Source organism: Acomys russatus, chromosome 19 (assembly GCF_903995435.1).
Source record: "Acomys russatus chromosome 19, mAcoRus1.1, whole genome shotgun sequence".
Classification (NCBI taxonomy): domain Eukaryota; kingdom Metazoa; phylum Chordata; class Mammalia; order Rodentia; family Muridae; genus Acomys; species Acomys russatus.
In genome coordinates, this window is record NC_067155.1 from 17915701 (window position 1) to 17937580 (window position 21880).

The following is a 21880-nucleotide window of genomic DNA, read 5'->3' on the forward strand; positions in this document are numbered from 1 at the left end:
CTGTCGGCCCTGACCCCCAAGACTGGGGCTGGTGAGGGCATGTCGAGGAGAGACGCCCCCAATGCCTGAAGGGCTCAGGAGGCCCATCCTGCCAGGCGGGAGGGCCCGAGGAGGCATTGGGAACTGCCGCTGGGTCCGCCGGGCCACACCCATCCCCACAGAGCCAGCTATGGGGAGAGAGTTGGAGCCAAATGCCCAGCTGTCAGAGAGCAGAGCACAGGGTATTAGCATGGGCAGAAGCCCATATCTCCTGTCCTTCCACAGCTCCAATGGGTAGGACAGGACACCAACGTGCTCCGAGCCAGGGTTCCCTGGCCACGTCCTTGCACCCTGCATTTCTGTCTCCACCTGACCCAAGTTGAATATGGGGGGCACAGAAAGGTTTCCTTGTTGTACCCTCTAAGCAGTTCTTCAAAGTCACTTCTTTAGTGTGAGAAGGGACCTCAGAGCCTTTGCATACAGCTAAGGAGAAAAGGTACAACAGCAGGGTCTACTTGATAGACATGTGCTGGGTTTTGGCCACCTCAGCACCCATGTGGTACTGGGGACAGAGGCCAGGGCCTTATGTACAGTAGGCAAGTTTCCTGTAACACCAGGGCCCAGCGTTTATACCCTGTACTGTTAAATGCTGGACCAGACCCTCTACTCCAGAAGTCAGGCAACACTCCCTGTAGCTATTTCTCTCTGGTACCGAGAGCCGACATCAAAGTACGCAGTGGGTCTACAAGATGGCTCAGCAGGTGAAGGAGTTTGCCAACAAGACGGCCTGAGTTCGACCCCTAAAGCCCAGATGGTGTAAGGACAGAACCGACCCCTGGAAGTTGCTCTCTGCCCTTCAGGCGTGCACTGTGGCACGGGTCTCCTCACACACACACACACACAAACGCTGAGAGAACTGCGCTGTGCCCTCATCGGCCTCCCTCCGAGAGCTGCAGAGCAATTTCATGGCTCTACCTAGTACCTGCTTCTGTGCCCGGGGCATGTAAGCTACATCAGGTGGCCTAAGCTGCCCATCTCCCCGAGAAGTCTGTTAAGAGCCAGACTTCAAAGGAAAAGCTTGCTCCTCCCTCCCTTCAAAGGCCGCCATGGCTGCCTACGGCCACACTACATCTCCCCTACAAAGCCTCTCTGGACTCAAGGCCTGCTCTTCTTCAGTTCTTCTCAAGGGGAATCCAATGTCAGTGCCTTTCCACAGATCAAGCTCTTTTTCCACCCCCCTAGTCATAGAAATAAATATATTTGCCTCTGCTGGGATTAAAGTCCCACTAGACTAACCCCCCCCCCCCCACTTCTCTTTGAGACAGGTTTCTCTGTGTAGCCCTCACCACCCCTCACTCAAATGCTAGGATTGAAGATGTGCACCACCACACTGGCTTGCCTTTTTTCTTTCTTTTCTTTCCCTTTCTTTCTCTTTTTTGGTTTTTCGAGACAAGGTTTCTCTGTGTAATAGCCCTGGCTAGATTCAAACTCACAGTGATCCACCTGCCTCTGCCTCCAAGTGCTGGGATTAAGGCGTGCGTTTTACCTTTTTTCAGTTGTCCATCGTGTTGATTAGAAACTCTGTACAGGGTGACTTGCGTGAGCATAGCAGGGAGACCCTTTCAGAACACTTTCACCCTTTAGACACCCACATGCCGACTCCACGGCCTGGGGAGGGGCCCACCTACCCCTTCTGCTGCCGGTAGTTCTGCATGTCCAGGGCAGCTTTGCGTGGGACTGTCCGCAGGAGTTTCAGCACTTGCTGCTTCCAGGACAGCAGCCGCTTCTTCTGTGTCTCTGTGAAAGCCTGGGAAGAGGGAGGAGATGTGTAGACACAGAGGACCATGCCTACGGGTTAGCTAGGAGAGAGGGGGACACAGTGGCACTAGTGCAGTCACCTCTCCCTGTGAGCAAGAAGAGCAAGAGGCAAGGGAGCCTGAAGCAGCAGGAGTGTTTTGTGAGGTGACTTGAGGAAGCTGAATAAGCACTGGGACAGGAACAGGGATGAGGAGGTAGGAGGTGGCAAAGCTAGGAAGCCTTTAAAGGCCACACTGGAGAACTCGGGCTGGCGCACTGTGGGCTCTGAGAGGGTGGAACAGCCTCTCTCCCTCAGCAGCCCTAGCAAAGGCCCTACCTCGTGAGTCAGGCACTTTTCGATGAGCTGGAGGTAACTGGTGATGTTCTCCTCGTCTGGTCGGGACACCAGCAGCTGGGTGCACACTGAGGAACATGGGAAGAGACAGAGCTTAGTCTCAACACACCCTCTGCCACACTGCAGCCTCCTCAGGACCCGATGGTGGGTACAGGGGATACAGTTGGGTGAGTCCCAACTCCTCAGCTTCGAGGGCAAGAGCTAGTACCATCAGCCCAGACAGGCCTGCAGGAAGAGGCCTAGCCACACCGAGGCTCAGCTACTCCGGAGGCCATGACCTCTAGGTCTTTAATAAAGCAGCACTGTTCCCTTTCTCTACGTGGACTTGATGCTGGTGCTTGGGGTTCCCCTGGTGGTCTGCTTCAGGGTTCTGAGCCAGGGCCCGCCTGCTGCTCTCACCTTTGCCCATCACCCGTGTAAACTGGCTGGGGATGTCTCCGTCGGCGACAGGAGCTGGGGCTGGCTCACTGCTATCAGAGGGGGCTGGAGCTGGTGGAGGAGGATAGTTCTCTGCAGCTGGAGGGTCCTTGGCTTCAGTGCCCTTGTCTGATCCAGGGTGGGTGAGGGGAAGCTCAGCACCTGGCAGCAGCGGCTCCCCCCGGCCCCCATCCTTGGCAGTAGGGGTGGCCTGAAGGACACGGTAGGCCTTGATAGGGGTGACGATGACCTGCTGCAGTTCCTGCAGAGCGCTGCGCAGATTGCCGCCTTCCAGCACATCCTGCAAGGGAGGACGTACCTAGGTCAGGCACAGACTGCAGAGGGGCACAAAAAATGGCTACCCTGTGTGGTCAGATGAGGCTTGGAGAAGCCCACATGGTATGCAAGGTTCCACATGGAGAAGCAGAGAACTAACTGGACAAAGACAACAAAGGAGGAGGAAAAACCAGGAGGAAGAAGCAAGGCGAGGAGGAGAGGCAGATCAGTGGACGCGGACAGGACTGCATGGGAGGGCAGGTCACTGGAAAGATCCCTAATCATCTGCAACTCACCACCACCAAACACCCGTCAGGGTGATGTCAGAAGATAGAGACAGGGCAGGGAGGGAGGCCGGGAGCCTGGCAGGCAGCAGCATGTGAGCACCTGGAACCCAGCTGCTCAGGGCAGGGTCCAGCAGAGGTCAGACTGCAGCAATGAGGCGGCCCTGGCAGCTGCCAACAAGGCTGACCCAAAGCCTTCCACTTGCCAATACCACTGGGCCACTGGGCCTTGGAGACGGGGAAACCAGGTCCTCACCTTCTCTAGGGACTTGAGGACGCTCTGTCTCTCACGTAGCTTCTGGATGCTCAGAGCTATCTTGTGCCGGGCACCTTTGGTGACATTCTGTGACAATAGGGAGACAGGAAGCTGACAACAGGTGAGGTACATAGGGGTGACCCAACAGAGACCAGGCTTGATGGCAGGACCAGCACCCAACTGTGTTGGCCCAACGCCTCCCAGGTGGTCCCTCAGATTCACCTGCGACTCCAGGTGCTGCTCAGTTAGGGTCATCATCTCTTCATAGCTCATCTGTGAAAACAGAGCAGCATACTTGTGCAAGCGGAGGCTCTTGAGCCACGAGGGCACATCTGTGGAACAGGAGGGAGGACAGGTCAGGAGATGGATGCTGGTGACTAGAGTGCGAGCTAAGGGCAGAGGTCAGGCATAGGCCGCCAGCAGCCTTGGAAACTGCAGTGAGTTGGGAGGGGTTGGCCCTTTAGGACACCTGACACCCCCCCCTCGCTGCAAGGATGGCCTCCATAGTTTACCTCACCTGTCAATCATATGCGCTCTCAGCAGCAGTGAGGGCAAGGGTTATCTATTCCTTTAGGCCTGTCCCCTCCCTGAGGTGGCAGGTACAGGCAAGTGTCTGTCCTCGGGGCCCAGGCCAAGCCCTGAACAAGGGTTTCCGGCACTGCCCTCTGGACACACCTTTCATCCCGCTGCCATCCTCCTGGAAAGTGTTCCGGCTGGAGCCCTGCTCCTCCGTCTGCTCACTGCCAGAGGAGGCCACACTGCTCTGTGGCGAGAGGGGTGCGTGGTCGGGTGTGGTGAAAGCAGCCCGGGCCCCAAGCTCCTCTGGACTCGGCCACTCACCAGGGGCCTGGGGGCTCGTAGGGATGAGTGACATGGAGCGCTTCAGTGGGCTAGGGTGGATTTGGCAGGGGAGACCTGACCAGAGAAGGAAAAAGAAGAGGTCAGGATGAAGGATCTGAGCATGAAAATAAAATAAAATAAATCATGGCCTGCTCTGACCCATAATCCTCCAAAGGGAAGAAACCAAGAGGCCCCAAGGGAACTGCCTATAGATACTGTCCACCCCCAGAACTTCCCCGCATCGTCCAAGCCCAGCAGGCATGACTGGAATCGTTCCCATGCCTGACTAGACTCTTCTCTTCACCCTTGCCGTGCACAGGCCCCTTGCCTTATAGCAGATTGTTTTTAGAGGTGGTTTTTTTTTTCTTAAAGAGATTGGGTCTCAGTTTGTAGCCAGGCTGACCTGCAGCTCTGTCATCTTCCTGTGTGCTGGGATTACAGGCATGTGCCACCACATCCAGCTATGCACTGACACTTCCACATGTGCAAATCCGGCCCATTTTTAGATCCTGGTGGTTTCCTTCACAGTCACAACAAAATCCAAACTCTGCGACACAGCTGAAAGCTCTGATCACTTAACTCCTACAGCCCAGTCGCTGGTTCAAGCCCCTTCTGGTCCTCACCTCTCCAGGACCATCCACTGTTCTTCCGAGACAGACTCTTGGGCTTCTGTCTCTAAGAGCGGGGACCACAGACATATGCGACCACCCTGGTTTCTGAACACCAAATGTTTGTTCCTGGAACACTAGAACTTACACCAAAGAACTTTGGCACTTGCTCTATTTTTTTTACTTTCTTTGTATCCCCCTTTCCTTTTTCTTTCTTTTTCTCACAGGGTTTCTCTGTGTAGACCAGGCTGTCCTGGACTCTCTTTGTAGACCAGGCTGGCCTCGAACTCACAGAGATCCGCCTGCCTCTGCCTCCCAAGTGCTGGGGTTAAAGGCGCGCGCCACCACGCCCCACATTCTATCCCTTTTCCTATGATGACAGGAAGAACCCAGGGCCTCCTGCACACGAGACAGTCAGTACTCACCACTGAACCAGCCTCACAGTCTCAACTCCCCAGTCCTAGCCGCTGGCAGTCTCAAGCCTCAGTTAACTGTCACCTCCTGAGGCCGACTCCAAGCCTTCCATCTTGTCAATACCCTCTAACCTTCCACTCCAATTACTCTCCCATCACGGGCCGGAGAGATGGCTCAGCCATTAAATATAAACACCAATCACAACCCAGGAAAAAGAACCGAGGAACCGAGACCTGGCACGACATTATCTTGTCCTCAGGGTGGGGATGGCCCAGGAAGTTGCTTCCTTGGTCCTTACAAATAAGCCACGTAAGTACACTGAATCCCTTCTTACTTTCACGGTGAGGACGGAGCTTGAGGCAGGTGCTGCTATGGTGGCCTGGAGCTCACTGTGTCAGCCCAGGCTGACCCCAAACTCACGGCCCTCTGGCTACAGCCTCTCAGGTGCTGGGACAGCCAAGGAGCCACCTTCTCTAACATCCCACATGGCCACTTCTTCCTGGACTGAATCCAAACTGACACCTAAGAGGCCTTGTAACCCAGGGTGAAGTCACTACCCTCTTCCAAGACATTTCACACTCTGTCCATTCTGAGGTAAGCCAAGGGCTCTCTAGACAAGGCAGTATCCTCTAAACAGCTCGACCTTGCAACGGCCTACCCCCTGTACTGTCACTGCTTCAAGCATCTTTTCCTGTTGGCTTCTTCTGCCTTTGGGTCTTGCTCAAGCACGCACTTGTTGCTCTCCGTTCTAGCAGTTTCTCGAACTTGACTGTGGGCCCGTGAAGGGCAGCAGCAACCTTGCCTAGTCATTTTGCACCCCAGGCTTAGAGGCAGGATACAACACACAGAAGCCTTCCAATTGAGTTTCATAAAGAACAAAGGAGTGCTAAAAGGCCCTGTGAGATCAGCAGAGGGAACCCCAAAGTTCCAGTGGCAGCCTCAAGAGAAACAGAAAGCCCAAAGGCCTGGTTAGGTGAGGACAAGGCCCAGGAAGCTGAACCTCCTTGCCCCAGGTCGCACAGGAGGCTAGGAGGAGAGAGAAAACCCAGAGTGCAGGCCTTGCTCCAATGGCGAGGCTGACGTCCCTTTTAGTGTCCCAGTGACATGCAACCCAGGAGGCCACCCTGGTACAGGCCCAGAGCACCTTCTATGACCACCTGAAACAATACTGATGCCCCTGGCCAGAGGTTTACCCACGGAGGAGGGTACTGACTGGCCCTGCACGTGGGCAGTGTCAGGCTCTGCTACTGCCCAGGGTCCTGCAGTGACCTCTGCTCAGGGCTCGTTCCCAGTGTCTGGGCACTGTGGACTCTGGCTTCTACCCCACGTGGGGCGTCCTGGAAGAAGATGGCACTCTGGGCTGCAGGGCTGGAAAGCCCTCAGTACAGGCCGTGGTACCGGCCTTGGTGCTCCTAGTCACCTCCTTCCTCCTTTCTTAGTTAAGAAGTGGCCTGGGGAGGCTGAGGGCAGGAAATTACCCTGACTAGAATGACTCTGCAGTTCCTGAGCAGCCCTGCTTGGCCTGTGCTGGAGTGGAGGCTGGCCACGGCCTGAGGATTATAGAAACAGGAATGCCTGCTGCAGACTCATGGCCTCGCACCGTCCAAGAAATCCTGATCTGTCTTGGCAGCGCACCAGACTCACCCTGCCTGCCCTCCCAGGCCAAGCTTTGCTTCCCACTCAAAAATATTTGAATGGCTTCCTGCTTCCTGCAACTCTCCAATATCCAAAAGTTTCATTTTACCCTTCAAAGGCTCAGGCTGTGAAGCTAAGATCTGAGTTCAAATCCTAACTCTACCACCTTTAAAACCAGTGCTCTTGGACAAGGACCCTGTCTGTCTGTACCTCAATGGGTATAAGTTAGCCTAACACACACCATATGGTGACTCACAGAAACTACAGGCCTGCTGTGCTCTGACCCTCTACTGGGTGCCACAGCCTTTCAGTCACGCTGTGCCCTCTACATGGAATGGCCCAGTCTCTTCTCCCTTTCGGTCCATAACCCTATGCAACACCGTGAAAGCACAGTCCTTCAGAGATGCTGGGTGCTTGGGTTGCAGCTCAGTGGTACAGACTCATCTAGCATGATCCAGATTCTGAGTTCTTCCCACAGAGCCAAAATGCCTACTATGGTTATGAGCAGGGGGCACAGAGGGTGTGGGTGGCCACTGCGCGGATCACGTTCAGGCAGAGGCGGTACAGTATGCATGTTCAGGCCCTGAGCCCCAGAGCCCCAGAGCCTGACTACCTGGATTTAATTCTGGTATTATCTTGGGCAGATGACTTCTAAGAGTAAGCCACGTTTTAGAGTTTACAGCTATGAGGTCCTCAGAATACCTCCTAGTAATATGTTTACTATTTCCCAGTCAGAACAATCAATGTTAATATAGCCTCTAAACCTAGGCCAGAAGTGTGGTACTCCAGAACCAGAAAACAAACCCAAAGTAATCAGGGTTGCTAAAGTTCTCTGGAAATGCCCTGAATCCTTCATCACCCTCGGTCCACTTTAACCTGTGCCCACTAAGTACCTAAGGCTAAATTTTGAGCACTTACCTTCAATCAGGTCATGTCACTCACGGTGGCTTAGGAAAGCCACAGCACCTTACACTCTTCACCTCAGCTAACATTTCAAAGAGACACCTCAATACCAACTCCTGTTTTATCAAGTCTCAAGGCTTAGCTGGTCAGCAGGACAGCACTGGTCAGAGGTGGCCTCGCCAGCTCTTGTACTGTCCTCTGTGTGACGGCCTCATCTGTGACCCGGGTCTAACGGTCTCCAGGGAGGCTTGGCTGACACTGCACCGACAACGCTGCTGCTGGGCGCACCCGGCAGTGCCGCTCAGCTCTAACAGCTGATGCTCTGCAGTACAACTTCACAGACATAGTTCTCGTGTTGGAAGCTCGGACCAGGAACAAAAGTCCTGAGTCAGCTGAAGAGAACTCCGAGGTGGCACCCATCCCTCAGCAGCCAGGCAGGTTACGGAAATGATGACAGGGAGCACGGCAGGGTGGCTCAGTGGTTAGCAGCACCTGTTGCTCTTGCAGACAACTCGGGTTCAGTTCCCACAAGTCACATAGTGGCTCACAACCATCTGCTACTCTTTCTGTTTGTTTGTTTGAAGACAGTGTTTCTCACTGGGCACAGTGCCTGTAATCCTAGCACTCAGGGAGGCAGATGCAGCATGGTTGCCCTGAGTTCGTGGCCAGCCTGGTCTACAAAGCAAGTCCAGGACAGTCATGAATGGGCTACATAGAGAAACCCTGTCTCCAAAAAAAACCACAAATAAACACATAAGTAAATATTAAACAACAAACAATAACAACTCAAGTATGAGTTCCTAAGACACAATTATAGGTCATTTTCAGCTCTGAGGAGGTCAGTTCACAACCTCTGTATGGCCTCCCTCATAAAGCTGAGGCCCAGTAAAGTGATGGGACTTGCCAAGGCCGCAGAGCAAGAGAAGACAGCCCTCACCTGTGTTTGCACTGCTCCCAATACTGTTGATGGCCGGCGGCACTGAGCTGGATGGGTGGAAGGGTACGTGTCCATTTTCCCGGGGTAGCTTGTCCTGCCAGCCTGGCCCTGCCTCTCCAGGGGCCAGCTCTGCAGGTCCCCCCCATTCATCTGAGCCCTGGCGTGAATGGTAGGCAGGCTCTGGCCGGGTGCGGAAACCACTAGCCAGCCGCTCTTCCAGGTGGCTCAGCCAGAGGGCTAGTGCGTTGCGGTCCTCCAGTGTGGTGGCTGGGTGGATGAGGGCATAGGAGAGGAGCTGGCGGCTCTCCTCGATGAAGGCATTGCTCTCAATGGAGTAGGCCAGCACCTTCTGCAGCAGCCTCATGTACTCGGACTTGGCCTCCGTGTTGCCTGGCTGGAGCAGGGGCAGGTGAGACAGCAGGAGGGACACCACCTTCTCTTTGGATTCCTGCTGCCACTGGCTGACGATGGCTGCAGAGGGAGAGAGGGAGCAGCTTGGAGCGTGAGTGCACACTACCCAAGCCCCACAGCCCACGGCCTCTCCCTCAGCTCTAGTCTCTCCCTCACTCAGCTATCACCCTTGACCCTGTCCCCACAGAGCTGAGACCAAGCACCTGTTCCCTGCTTCTAAAGTCGCTTTTCCTAGATCTATCACTTCTGTCCTCAAAGGCCTGCAGTGAGCCCTAGTCAGCCGTGGGGAAGCCTCCACTACATGAGGCCTGCTCACTGCTATGTATCTACCTGCCCACCACTATCACCCGTATTTCCCTTCCTCCACCAAACAGCGTCTTGGCTAAACAGAGAAGGTGCTGGAACACAAGTTAAAGCTTATTCTCTGGCGTAAGATGGTCTCAATTCTTCACCAGTTTGATTTTAGAGAAGTCACCTTAAATGTCATTGAACCTTGATTTCTTTGCTTTTGGAGGCAGACTCTTGCTATGTAACCCAGGCTGGCCTTGAACCTCCTCTGCAAATACAGCTATCTGCAAGACTTGAAAGAAAATTATGCCGGGCGTGGTGGCACACGCCTTTAATCCCAGCACTTGGGAGGCAGAGGCAGGTGAGTTCGAGGCCAGCCTGGTCTACAAAGAGAGTCCAGGACAGCCAGGGCTGTTATATAGAGAAATCTTGTCTCGTAAACCTAAAAATAAAATAAAATAATACATACATACATACAAACAAACAAACAAACAACACCTGATTCACAGTATTGGTTTGAGACTCAATGGGCTAATAAGAAAAGTAACATAGGCCTGGTGCGACGGCTCAGTGGGTAAAGCCTGACAGACCGAGCTCTCGGTGGCTTGTCTTCTCACCTACACGCTGCCCTGGCTTACACTGTTATCTCCCACATGAATGAACGGACCAATGAACGCTAAAAAGAATGGAATATGGCCTACCATCAAAAATGCAGTAAACGGTAGCTACAGTTTTGTAAGCTGGCTTCTCTCTCCCCACGTGGCCACTCCAGTCTGTCCTGTCTGAGTAGGTAGGTCACTCCTTAATCACACTCAAGTCACAGCAGCCTCTGTCCAGTTCACTACAGGACCCAAGGGGTCAGTGTGACAGCTTCCTCCCTAGGTCGCCCACCTCTCACTGGACACTGACTCAGCACTGCTGGAGCAGCCTGTCTTCCCTGGGGCTCCCTTCCCGCTGTACTCACTCACGCTCCACGGTGAGGCTGTGAGTCAAGGCTTCGGCTGGAATACCCTTTTCTTCCTGGACAAATCCGGGTCTTAGTCCTGTCTTCCTCTCCACTCCTAGAGCTGTGGCCCGAGCCTGTGGCTTCCCGTGTGCTAAGGCCGCACTGTGCCGCTGAGCCACATCATCGGCCTTCTCTTTACTTTGTATTTAAGACAGGGGCGGCTCACCAAAAGTGGCCCAGGCAAGCCCTGAACTCATTCTGTAACCCAGAGAAGCAATGAAATGGCAATCCTCCTGCCTCAGTATTCTAACTAGCTGCTATAATAAGCCTGAAGCACTAGGCCCATATTGGTTAGTATGTATGTGTGTGTCCCACAGTACACTCATGGAGGTCAGAAGACAATTTGTAGGTGTCAACTTCCCTCACACACCATGTGGGTCCCAGGAATCCAGCTTACTGTGTCAGGCTTGCCGGAAAGTGCCTTTGCCAATTGAGCCGTCTGCTGGCCCAGCTTGGGTATTTTAACACAATACACAAAAACAATATGGAATACTTCACGTATCTGAGTATCATTATTGCACAGAACTCATGTTAATTTTCTCTATATTGTTCCAATTTTAGCGTATGTGCTATTAAAAGTGAGCTCCAAATCCCACGTCTTTCTTCTTTTCTTTGAGACAGGATCTTACTAGGTAGCTCTGAGCCTCAAACGCTAAATCCTCCTGCCTCAGCTTCCTGTGTGCCCCACTCTGTCCAGCTTCGGCTCTCCTTTGTCTGTAAAGGGAACTCAGAGTCATTCCTACTCAGCACAGCCATTAGGAACTAAGTGAGAGTCACAGCTTAATGTCAGTCCTCTGTTTTTACTATTTATTATGAGTACTGTGGCAGTCTATTTTACTGTGCTTTCTTCCTTTTCAACAACATACAAAGACTCTAAAGGTACAAGCCAACCCGTCAGCAGAGGAAACAGAATGGGATTAGACCTCAGAAGCCTACAGCCAGCCAGGCCTGAAGATGCGAGCCTATAACCCCTATTCAAATTCAAGGCCCACAGGGGCTACTGGGTAAATTCAAGGGCAGCCTTGGCAAGATCTTAGCTCAAAAGAAAAGAGGGAGGGAACATGTACTGGGGACACGCTCAGTGCTGGCAAGCACAGACCCAGTGAAGATGGGGGAAAAAAAAAGGAAAGGTTACATTCTGCAGTCACAACGCAGAATGAGACATAGAAACTTGCAAACTTACTCCTCTGAACCTTTTGTCCTCACCCTGCAGCCGGGAATTCACATTAGTTCTAACTCTACTTAGCTCTGTAGCTCTTGGAATGAGTCTCACAGCTCACAATCCCTGGGGCCTGGCCTGCAAGTCTCTCTACTCTCTGCTTTCTTGGAGAGGACCTGTAAAAGTGCCGGGGAATCCGTCAATAACTCACTTTATGACCACAGCACCCCCCCCCCAAGTAACCGAGCAAGCACTACTGCAAGCACTCCCCGTGAGGCTAGCAGTGATGGTGACACTGAGCGTGCTACGAGGATGGCTGCTGTCCATCCTCACCATTTCTACACACAAGTCAGAGCTGGAAAGGAGGCCGGGCGTGGTGGCGCACACCTTTAGTCCCGGCACTCAGGAGGCAGAAGCAGGCGGATCTCTGTGAGTTCGAGGCCAGCCTGGTCTACAAAATCAGGACAGCCAAGGCCACACAGAGAAACTCTGTCTCGAAAAACAAAAACAAACAACAACAACAAAGACTTGGGAAGGTGAAGTGATGGAACTGTCAAGTGACAAAACTAAGACCTAAGTTGCATGCCCTGCCTTGACATCTGGAAGAAACTTTACCCACACGTTAAAAAATATTTTCATGGCCGGGCGTGGTGGCACACAACCTTTAATCCCAGCACTTGAGAGGCAGAGGCAGGACGATCGCTGTGAGTTCGAGGCCAGCCTGGTCTACAAAGCGAGTCCAGGACAGCCAAGGCTACACAGAGAGACCTGTCTCGAAAAACCAAACCAAAAACAAAACTTTTTTCAACTTATGTGTTTTGTCTACGCGCCTGTGTGTGCATGCTGCGCGCGCACGCATCATGTGCATGCAATGCCTGTGGAGGCCAGAAGAGGGCGTCAGACGCCCAGGGATGGAGTTAAAACCTTTGTGAGCCACCGTTTGGGTGGTAGGGGTGGACCTGGGCCTCTGCAAGAGCAGCCAGTGGGGACTGAGTCACCCTCCAGCCCTCAGCGTAACTTTCCACCTTCCAGGGCACCTGGCACTCAAGGTCAGGACACGCCCCCTTCATCTCACTTCATCTCAACCAGCTCTCCGCGCCCACAAAGCTCTTCCTCAACACAACACGTAAAGGTCCTTCTGAGGTGGGGCAAGTCCTTCTTCACGTCATGAAGTCTTTCCTACCCTAGTCTCCTACCTCCACCTGGCACGAGAACACTCTGATGTCCCCTTTCTAGACTCAGTTCCTGCTATCTAGCATGAGGAAACAGAGTAATATTAAGGACAACGTCAAAGGCCTTGCACTGCAGCTGTCAGAGCAACAAATACGCTTCCTCCTTTATAAAAGGGGCAGAGGGTTGCTGAGAGCTGGGCCGCTCAGATTTAGGCAATGGTGTCCAGGAAGGATTAACAGCTGGCCTGTGGTAAATGTGCAGGGTGTAGCTCAGGGATGGTGCTCTTCTCTGTGCTCCTCATGTAGTCAGCCAGCTCCTTCATGCCGACCCCGACGTTTCCACTGCTGTGTAGGCCTTACAGTGCAGCCAGAGGCATCTAGACAGAGAAGCCTTGTCCTAACCTCCCCCCCTCCCCGCCCCAGGGCACTGCCAGGACCCAAGGCCACGGATGCAGCGTCTCCTCTGGTACTGCCAGGGCACGTGACACAGCAGCCTCAAGGGTTGGGCTCAGAGAAGGGCCTTGTTCTGCTGCTCAGGAAGGGGAGAGCGATTTTGAACCAGTGAAGCCGACCCTGGGGAAATGTGTGCTCATGGGCCTGGGTGGTGGGGAGGGCAGGCCTCCCAGGACAGGGAGCATCAATAGCGCTGGACTGAGTCCAAGGAATGTGCACAGCCCCAGGCCGGGGTGAGCCAGCTGGGGCTGCACATGCTGGGTGGGATGGAACAGCTAGTTTCCTGCTAGAGTTCAGGCACAGCAGGGCCCAGAGAATACCTGAACAATTGAGCCCAGATGGCCCTTGGTAGGTAGTGCTGTCTGTGTGTATCATGTGCCCTCTCTGGGATAGCACAAATTCACCCTGCCTTTTGTTTTAACAGACTATATTCTGCAAGTTCTAAAGGAAAAACCTGCCTGGGTGAAAAAATCTACTTGTCTCCATGACGTAGTGCACCACAGCCACGGGTCAGCCCTTTAAATTCTCTGATCGCGGTCATCTGTGTAGGTAATGCGGCTGTTAAGGCCCTGCTGAGGTCAGAGGGTTATAGAGTCCACACTAGGGAGCAAAGCATTGGCAGGAGCCAGAGCTCAGCGTGTGAACCGGGTGGAAATCTTTCTTGAAGCTGTCTCAGGGCTGCTGAGCCAGTGGCTTACTTAGCAGAGCACATCTGGGACTCCCCCTGAAGATTCCCCACAGGGGTGGGGAATTTTCCAAAATTATTTACCAAAACCAGACCCGTCGGGTCTCAGAGGCATCATCTATAGTGAAGAAATTCTGGAGATGGACTGGGTTGCAGATCCAAGTAATGCAGGGATGCCGGCAGCTCCTCCTCTCAGAGATGCAAAAGGACTGAGGGGATTTGGAGAGGGTAAAGGAGACTGTGAGTGCTCTCCTTAATGCAACGGCTGCAGGGCAGGACAGGCGACCCAAGCAAAGTGGGTCATAACGCTGGCCAATCACAGGAGCCAAACACATCTTTGAGACTATGGTAAGAGTAAACTCATTTTTATGTGCTTCGCTGTTTCAACAGCCACACTGGCCTCTGGCACTAGGCAGTGGGGCTGGAGCTTGGCTTCTGACATACCCTTCTCTGCCTCATCCCAGCTCACAGGCATGGGCGAGGGCCAGGGGCTCACATTTTTGTTTGATGAACTATGTCAGCAGGGCCTGAAAGGGAAGGGCGGGGGCATCAGAGGATGCGTTCTGGTGACTCAATCACCATAGCTGGCCCCTTCTGACCTCAGCTTTCCCACCCAAACTCAGGGAGCCAGAGGAGAGGCTTTTAAACATGCTAGACATGGGACTGACTCAGAAGACTGGGTGTAGGAAGAAATGCAGGAAATGTTGCCCAGGAAGCCACAGGATCAGGCCCAATCTCCTCCCACCAGACCATGGGGACACCCTATGATCCAAGGCGCATCAGTGGAAAGGAGGGCCATGGTTACTGCTGGAGCGCCACATGACAAAAGACCTGGCAGCAGCAGGGACGACCACATAGGAAGAAACCCCAGGCCTCTCTGTCTTGGTTGGTTTTTGTCAACCTGACACAAGCTACAATTCTTCTGGGAAGAGGAACCTCACTGAGAAAATGCTTCCAGAAGGTTTCCCTGTAGGGCAGGCCTGTGGGACATTCTCTTGGTAAATTTTCTGTGGGTGGGCCCAGACTACTACGGGCAGGTGGTCCTGAGTGGGAGTAAGAAGGCAGGCTGAGCAAGCACGGACAACAGGCAAGCAGTGTTCCTCTGTGGCCTCTGCCTCAGTCCCTGCCTCCAGGTTCCTGTGCTGACGTCCTGCCGCGACCTTCCTTCATGATGGACCGTGCTAGGAGATGACTAAGCCCTTCCCTTCCCAAGCTCCTTGTTCAATGCTTTATCACAGCAAGGAAGGCAAACTAAGACACTCTTCTCCCGTGCTCAGGGACCTAGAGTCCTGCTTTTCTTTTCTGGTCTTGGATGTTACCTCAGATTCTAAAACCCATGCTGCCCCTGACCTAGGGACATCCCCACTCCCTCCCAGACGCTTAAGCAGAAGAGCAGGCCTGAGCTGGAGTCCTCTTCCACAGCAATAAACCCACTCCCCACTTCTGCTAAGTCATTCACCACATGACTGCTCCCTCACCTTCCTGAACAGACCCAGAGCCAGCAGCAGCGCCAGCAGCCAGCCTGCTGCGTCACTGGATGCATGCTGGAGCCTCAACTGTTAGATCTAAGAGAACACTGGGCCCATAATTTTTGTAAAGTCCCTTAGGGGACTGTCATATGAAGTCAAGACTGAGACTTACTTAAGTCCATTTCTCCCAGCTCCCTGACTGATCTAAGAAGACGGACAGCAAAGGCACAAACCCAGAGGCCTTACTGGAGAACTGGAGGAAGCAGCAGGGCCTCTGCCTGATTGCTGCTCAGGCATCCTGATCTGAGGAGATCTTTTTTGTTTTGTTTTTTTCCAGACAAGGTTTGTCTTTGTATCCCTGGCTGTCCTGCAACTCACTCTGCACACCAGGCTGGCCTCAAACTCACAGAGTTCTGGCCGCCTCTGCCTCCCGAGTGCTGGGGTTAAAGGCGTGCACCGCCAGCAGCACCAGGCTGAGATGTTAAGAGTCAGAGAAGCACCAGTGGAAGCCTCACTGCAACAGGTGGGTCTCATTTGAGGACTGCTGAGCCAGCTGAGCTCAAGATGTGGCTGGTGGTAAGTATGGATCTTTCTGGGGACAGCAGACGTCACGAGGCGCCCATTATGTTTTATTAGTGCTGAGGAGACAACTCAAGGCTTCACGTTTGCTGGGCAATCTCTCTACAGTGAACTATATCCCACTGTGAATTAAATACTAAGAGCTAGTGCTCTAGAATGTGCTGGACCCTCTTCCAAAACCAAAACAGCAGGGCAGGCCCAGGAAGGCCAAGCCCCACTATACACATCTACTCACAGCCAAGGGGGCAGACATGAGTCCAGAACCCTCACAAGCTGCCATTACAAGACAACAGGTGGAGCAGAAGGTCATGCGTCACACTACTTGGTCCTTACGAGAACCTGAGCCCTCTCTGGGCCCAGGCCCTCAGGATTCTCACTGTGCCTTGGGGGTGAGGAGTGGATTCTGGATTTTTGGTCATTCTGACCCTGCCCCCGAGACTGTGATCATACAAGTGTGGGAGACACAAAGGAACCGAGACATAAGGAGCAGATGCAGAGAAATATCAGAGAAGAGACAGTTCTTCCCACGGGCCAGATACCAGTTCCACGAGGTAGAAACAAGCAGAATGGGGAAGTCCACCTCAGGGTGGAAGGAGCAGGAGACGCCAGCTCTTTGGACTTTCAGCCCTCACATCATTAGGAAGACTGGTGTGAGTCAAGGCCCCCGCAGACTTTACCCATGAGCCCTGAAAGTGATGCTTTGCTCTAACCCTGGCAGACATCCTTCCTACTCACTATGGGATATGTCAAGGCCTCCCTCTCTGCCCTCTCTACCAGCAAAGCACCAGTTCCATAGAACACTCATGACAGGGACATAGGACCTTGGTTCCTATGTCCCCACATGTAGCCGCTTCTGTAGTGGCCCTCCAGGCCTGGCTGCGCCCTCTTCAACCTAACTCTATAGGAAGGGCTCCACTGTGTTGTTCAGCATATTGTTTACAGGCAATGTGGGAACAGCAAATACTTTAGAAACACCTACCTCCAAACGAGGAGCGCTGGAGATGCCTAGGGATTCGGCCTAGAGCTACTTAAAGGGTCTTTACCATGGCTTGGAAGAACAAAACCAAGTGGACCACGTGGCAGACAGAGCTAATGGTCAACTGCTCCCAAGTCAAAACTGATCCCCAACCTCTAGCCCGCCAGTTCCCACCTGTGGGCTGTGACCTCTTGGGGGTCACATGTCAGATATCCTGTATATCGTGTATTTACACTATGACTCAAAATAGCAAAATTACACTTATGAAGGGGCAATGACACGATTTTACGCTGGGGGTCAGCACACCATGAAGAACTCTATTAAAGGTCACAGCATTAGGAAGGTTGAGGACCAGTGCTCTAGCCTATGCTGTGACCCAGAGCAAGTCACTCCGTTTCCCCATCCATAAAACAAGGCTTTCCTTACAGGTGCTGTGAGGGTTTGGCAATAATACAGCACTCCTGAGCGTAACTGCGCATACTTATAACCCCAGACAAAGTGGTAGGATCACTGCCAGGCAGAGCTGCAAAATGGGACCTTGTCTCAAAAAACAAGAAAACAAAAAACCCTCAAACCAATAACATGACAAAGCTTGGGGAAAATGTGTGTATTCCTATTGCACAGGTCATCACAAAACACAAGAGAATTCATCAGGGAAGGAGATCAACCCCACCTTTAACCTTCTATATCAACTGGCTTTTCTTGGAAGTTCAAAAAACAAATGCAAAAACTGAAAGTGCGCTAATAAATCAACAGCAACAAAGCCCATGGCTGACCTGGAGCGCAGGCATGGTATAGGGACGTGACAGAGCTCATTTGTCTCAAAGGAACACTACCCCGGGGCCCCTCTGGTGTGGGTGGAGCCATTCATTATATAGACCTCCATCCTTGGGTGCAGAGCACAGGGCCCTTCTCTCTGGCGGGGAGGCTGGCAAGGGTGGGAAGCAGGCTGAGCTCTGACTGTTGTCTGTCTGTCTGCCTCACTGAGCACCAGGCCACTGTGACTCCCGACCTACGTAACCATATGCTGCTGTGTCGTCATGTTTCTGCAGCTTTTCCTTTTCTTCAAGACAGGGTCTCTCTGTGTAGCCCTCGCTGTCCTGGACTCACTGTGTAGACCAGACTGGCCTCGAACTCACAGCGATCCGCCTGTCTCTGCCTCCTAAATGCTGGGATTAAAGGCGTGCGCCACCACGCCTGGCCTCTGTGTAGTCTTAGCTGTCCTGGAACTCACTGTACAGCAGGCTGGCCTGGCTGCAGAGTGCTGGGAGTAAAGGAGTGCTCCACCATGGCCTGGCTGCAGAGTGCTGGGAGTAAAGGAGTGCTCCACCATGGCCTGGCTGCAGAGTGCAGGGAGTAAGGGAGTGCTCCACCATGGCCTGGCTGCAGAGTGCAGGGAGTAAAGGAGTGCTCCACCATGGCCTGGCTGCAGAGTGCTGGGAGTAAAGGAGTGCTCCACCATGGCCTGGCTGCAGAGTGCTGGGAGTAAAGGAGTGCTCCACCATGGCCTGGCTGCAGAGTGCTGGGAGTAAAGGAGTGCTCCACCATGGCCTGGCTGCAGAGTGCAGGGAGTAAGGGAGTGCTCCACCATGGCCTGGCTGCAGAGTGCAGGGAGTAAAGGAGTGCTCCACCATGGCCTGGCTGCAGAGTGCTGGGAGTAAAGGAGTGCTCCACCATGGCCTGGCTGCAGAGTGCTGGGAGTAAAGGAGTGCTCCACCATGGCCTGGCTGCAGAGTGCAGGGAGTAAGGGAGTGCTCCACCATGGCCTGGCTGCAGAGTGCAGGGAGTAAGGGAGTGCTCCACCATGGCCTGGCTGCAGAGTGCAGGGAGTAAAGGAGTGCTCCACCATGGCCTGGCTGCAGAGTGCAGGGAGTAAGGGAGTGCTCCACCATGGCCTGGCTGCAGAGTGCAGGGAGTAAAGGAGTGCTCCACCATGGCCTGGCTGCAGAGTGCTGGGAGTAAAGGAGTGCTCCACCATGGCCTGGCTGCAGAGTGCTGGGAGTAAAGGAGTGCTCCACCATGGCCTGGCTGCAGAGTGCAGGGAGTAAGGGAGTGCTCCACCATGGCCTGGCTGCAGAGTGCAGGGAGTAAAGGAGTGCTCCACCATGGCCTGGCTGCAGAGTGCAAGGAGTAAGGGAGTGCTCCACCATGGCCTGGCTGCAGAGTGCTGGGAGTAAAGGAGTGCTCCACCATGGCCTGGCTGCAGAGTGCAGGGAGTAAGGGAGTGCTCCACCATGGCCTGGCTGCAGAGTGCAGGGAGTAAAGGAGTGCTCCACCATGGCCTGGCTGCAGAGTGCAGGGAGTAAAGGAGTGCTCCACCATGGCCTGGCTGCAGAGTGCTGGGAGTAAAGGAGTGCTCCACCATGGCCTGGCTGCAGAGTGCAGGGAGTAAGGGAGTGCTCCACCATGGCCTGGCTGCAGAGTGCAGGGAGTAAAGGAGTGCTCCACCATGGCCTGGCTGCAGAGTGCAGGGAGTAAAGGAGTGCTCCACCATGGCCTGGCTGCAGAGTGCAGGGAGTAAAGGTGTGAGCCACCATGGCCTGGCTACAGCTTTCCATGCACTTGAGTCAGGAGTCAGGGTGTTGCTCTGCTGGGAGAGCACAGCAGCCAAGTAGCTCCATGGCCCCCACACCCCAGTCTTAGAAGCCCAGGCTGGAGTCCTTACCTGCAAGGCAGGGATGCTAACAGCACTAATCTTACAGGGTAGTTCTGACTAACACTAGGAAGAGCTGATAGTTACTGAATATTTACTGCTTATCGGGCACTGTGGGAAGAACCCCACCTGCATGAACTCACTGACTGCTAATAAGCACCCTAAACATAGGTGGAATTATCACCTTTACTTTAAAGTCGAGGAAACTGAAGCATAATTATGGCGAATAACAACTGTGGCTTCAGCAATGGGGCCCAAGAGCCAGCGAAGGACGTGGCATGGGTCAGGGGCACGTGGCTCGCCAGCACTCCATGAAAAGTGCTTATGAAGACAATGGTGGCCAGAACAAGGGTGACCCGGAAGAGGTCCCTTGGTCCCCTTCCACACCAGCTTCAGGTTACCCACAACTCTCCTCCTTCTCTGACCTCTGTCTCCCAGCTGTGCCACTGAGAGCAGCAGCTGTGCACACAGCCAGCAGGCCCTTACGTTTTTAGCAGCAGCCCTTGAGATAGTTCTCTGGACTCTAGGGACGGGATCACCCACCCCAGCACCAGCTTCCGGGACAGAGTGCGTCTCCCTGGGCCCTTGGGGAACTGACATGAAGGACTACATCTACATTAACACTCTCCTGAAGCTGCTCACGACCTGAGAGCAATCTACTTTGGAGGTAAAGCAGCACAGAAACCCTGTGGGTAAAAGCTGAGATTCTCGAGCCGGGCGTGGTGGCGCACGACTTTAATCCCAGCACTCGGGAGGCAGAGGCAGGGGGATCGCTGTGAGTTCGAGGCCAGCCTGGTCGACAAAGTGAGTCCAGAATGGCCAAGGCTACACAGAGAAACCCTGTCTCGAAAAACCAAAGGGGGAAAAAAAAAAAAAACCTGAGATTCTCTCCTAGCCCTTGTGTCCTGCAGCTAGAGAACAAATCCCTGTGCACCTTCTACGAGGTCACCTCACGACTTTGCTGTTCCTTTCAGCAACTCAAGCACGCTACCTGCCACCATCCTTCCTCTATACGGTCAGTTTCCAGTCTGCACTGCCCTCCTTCTGGGAGTCCCCATCCCACACCTGAGGACAGCTGACAAGAGCACAACAGCCCCAGGAAACCAGACAAGCACAGAAGAACACACGTTTCTCGGTACCACCGGTGGCTGGCCGCTGTGGGCCTGCCCTGCTCGCCCCGCTGTACTCCCATGTCTAGGGCAGAGACTCACCAGCGCTGTTGGCCTCTGACTCCAGCAGGTGGATATCACTGCAGTCCGCCAGCGAGTGCTCCAGGCAGAGCTGCAGAAAGCGGGCTTGGGTGCGGGTGACGCGCTTCAGGAGTGACAGCAGGGCCACGGTCTGCTCACACTCGTTCCAGCCCTTGAACCAGCTGGCGAGGATGTTCACTTGGTCTCGGAACATCATGGTGCCAGGCCTGGGGCCAGGGTTGGGGGACGGCGGTGGCAAGGGCCAGCGCCGTCACATGGTCTCGGCTCTGGGCTCCTGACACCTCTCCCCTAAGGGCCAGGGCTCCAGGATGTCCCCTGGCGTGATGGCTGCGGGTGGTGGGGGAGGGAGGGAGCCTGCTTACATCAGGGGAGGTCTTGGTCCAGCCACACCTCTCCAGGCTCCTGGAAAAGAAAGCACAGGGGTCAGAGGGAGAACAGGCCGAGACTCCCGGCCCACGCTTTGTTCTGAGCTTCTGGGAGAAGGACGAAGGCAGCAGCAGACACCGAACCAGCTTCCTCTCCAACTGAGAACCCAGGGACAGGCATGCCTGGCCCCACAAGACCAGACCTTCAGAGGCCAAGGGAAGAACTACCTCACGCCTGGACAGCACGGGGGCCAAAGGATTAAGAATAAGTCAGCATGGTGTTCAGAGACAGGAAGAAAAGGACACGGCATTTGGGGAAAAGTAGGAAGGAAGGAGGGCCCCTCAGGGTAACATGACAAGGCAGGTGTGTGCCCAGAACACATCTCCTCTCAGAACTGAATGCTGACCTCACCAGCAGAAAAGAGCCTAAGGGCTAAAACTCACAGTTCTGGCTCAAGAGTGGAAGCTGGGCCGGGCGTGGTGGCGCACGCCTTTAATCCCAGCACTCGGGAGGCAGAGGCAGGCGGATCGCTGTGAGTTCGAGGCCAGCCTGGTCTACAAAGCGAGTCCATGATGGCCAAGGCTACACAGAGAAACCCTGTCTCGAAAAACCAAAAAAAAAAAAAGAGTGGAAGCTGGGACAGTGACCCAGAGGAAGTCTCAGGTGTACAGAGAGCAGATATGTGTGTGGTCACAAACTGGCTGCTAACTGTGAGCCCCAGGCCATGAACAGGGGCAGGCCTGCCTAAAGA

The 21880-nt window shown here is 53.9% G+C and overlaps 1 protein-coding gene and 1 non-coding gene across 2 annotated transcripts in view; both read right to left on the reverse strand.

Annotated features, from left to right (window-relative positions):
- Positions 1-21880, reverse strand: part of Samd4b (sterile alpha motif domain containing 4B) — a 38637-nt gene that overhangs the window by 2439 nt on the left and 14318 nt on the right. Inside the window, exons 2-10 of the mRNA XM_051162693.1 lie at positions 20764-21165; positions 8702-9172; positions 4040-4279; positions 3587-3696; positions 3365-3451; positions 2531-2849; positions 2114-2199; positions 1668-1786; positions 1-199 (exon numbers count right to left, since the gene is read on the reverse strand). Of these exons, the coding sequence (XP_051018650.1) occupies positions 1-199; positions 1668-1786; positions 2114-2199; positions 2531-2849; positions 3365-3451; positions 3587-3696; positions 4040-4279; positions 8702-9172; positions 20764-20959 (1827 nt within the window). The 5' untranslated portion in view covers positions 20960-21165. The remainder of the gene's footprint in view (positions 200-1667; positions 1787-2113; positions 2200-2530; positions 2850-3364; positions 3452-3586; positions 3697-4039; positions 4280-8701; positions 9173-20763; positions 21166-21880) is intronic.
- On the reverse strand, positions 10885-10992 carry LOC127204080 (U6 spliceosomal RNA). Its single transcript, XR_007832435.1, has one exon. It is a non-coding gene; the product is annotated as a U6 spliceosomal RNA (small nuclear RNA).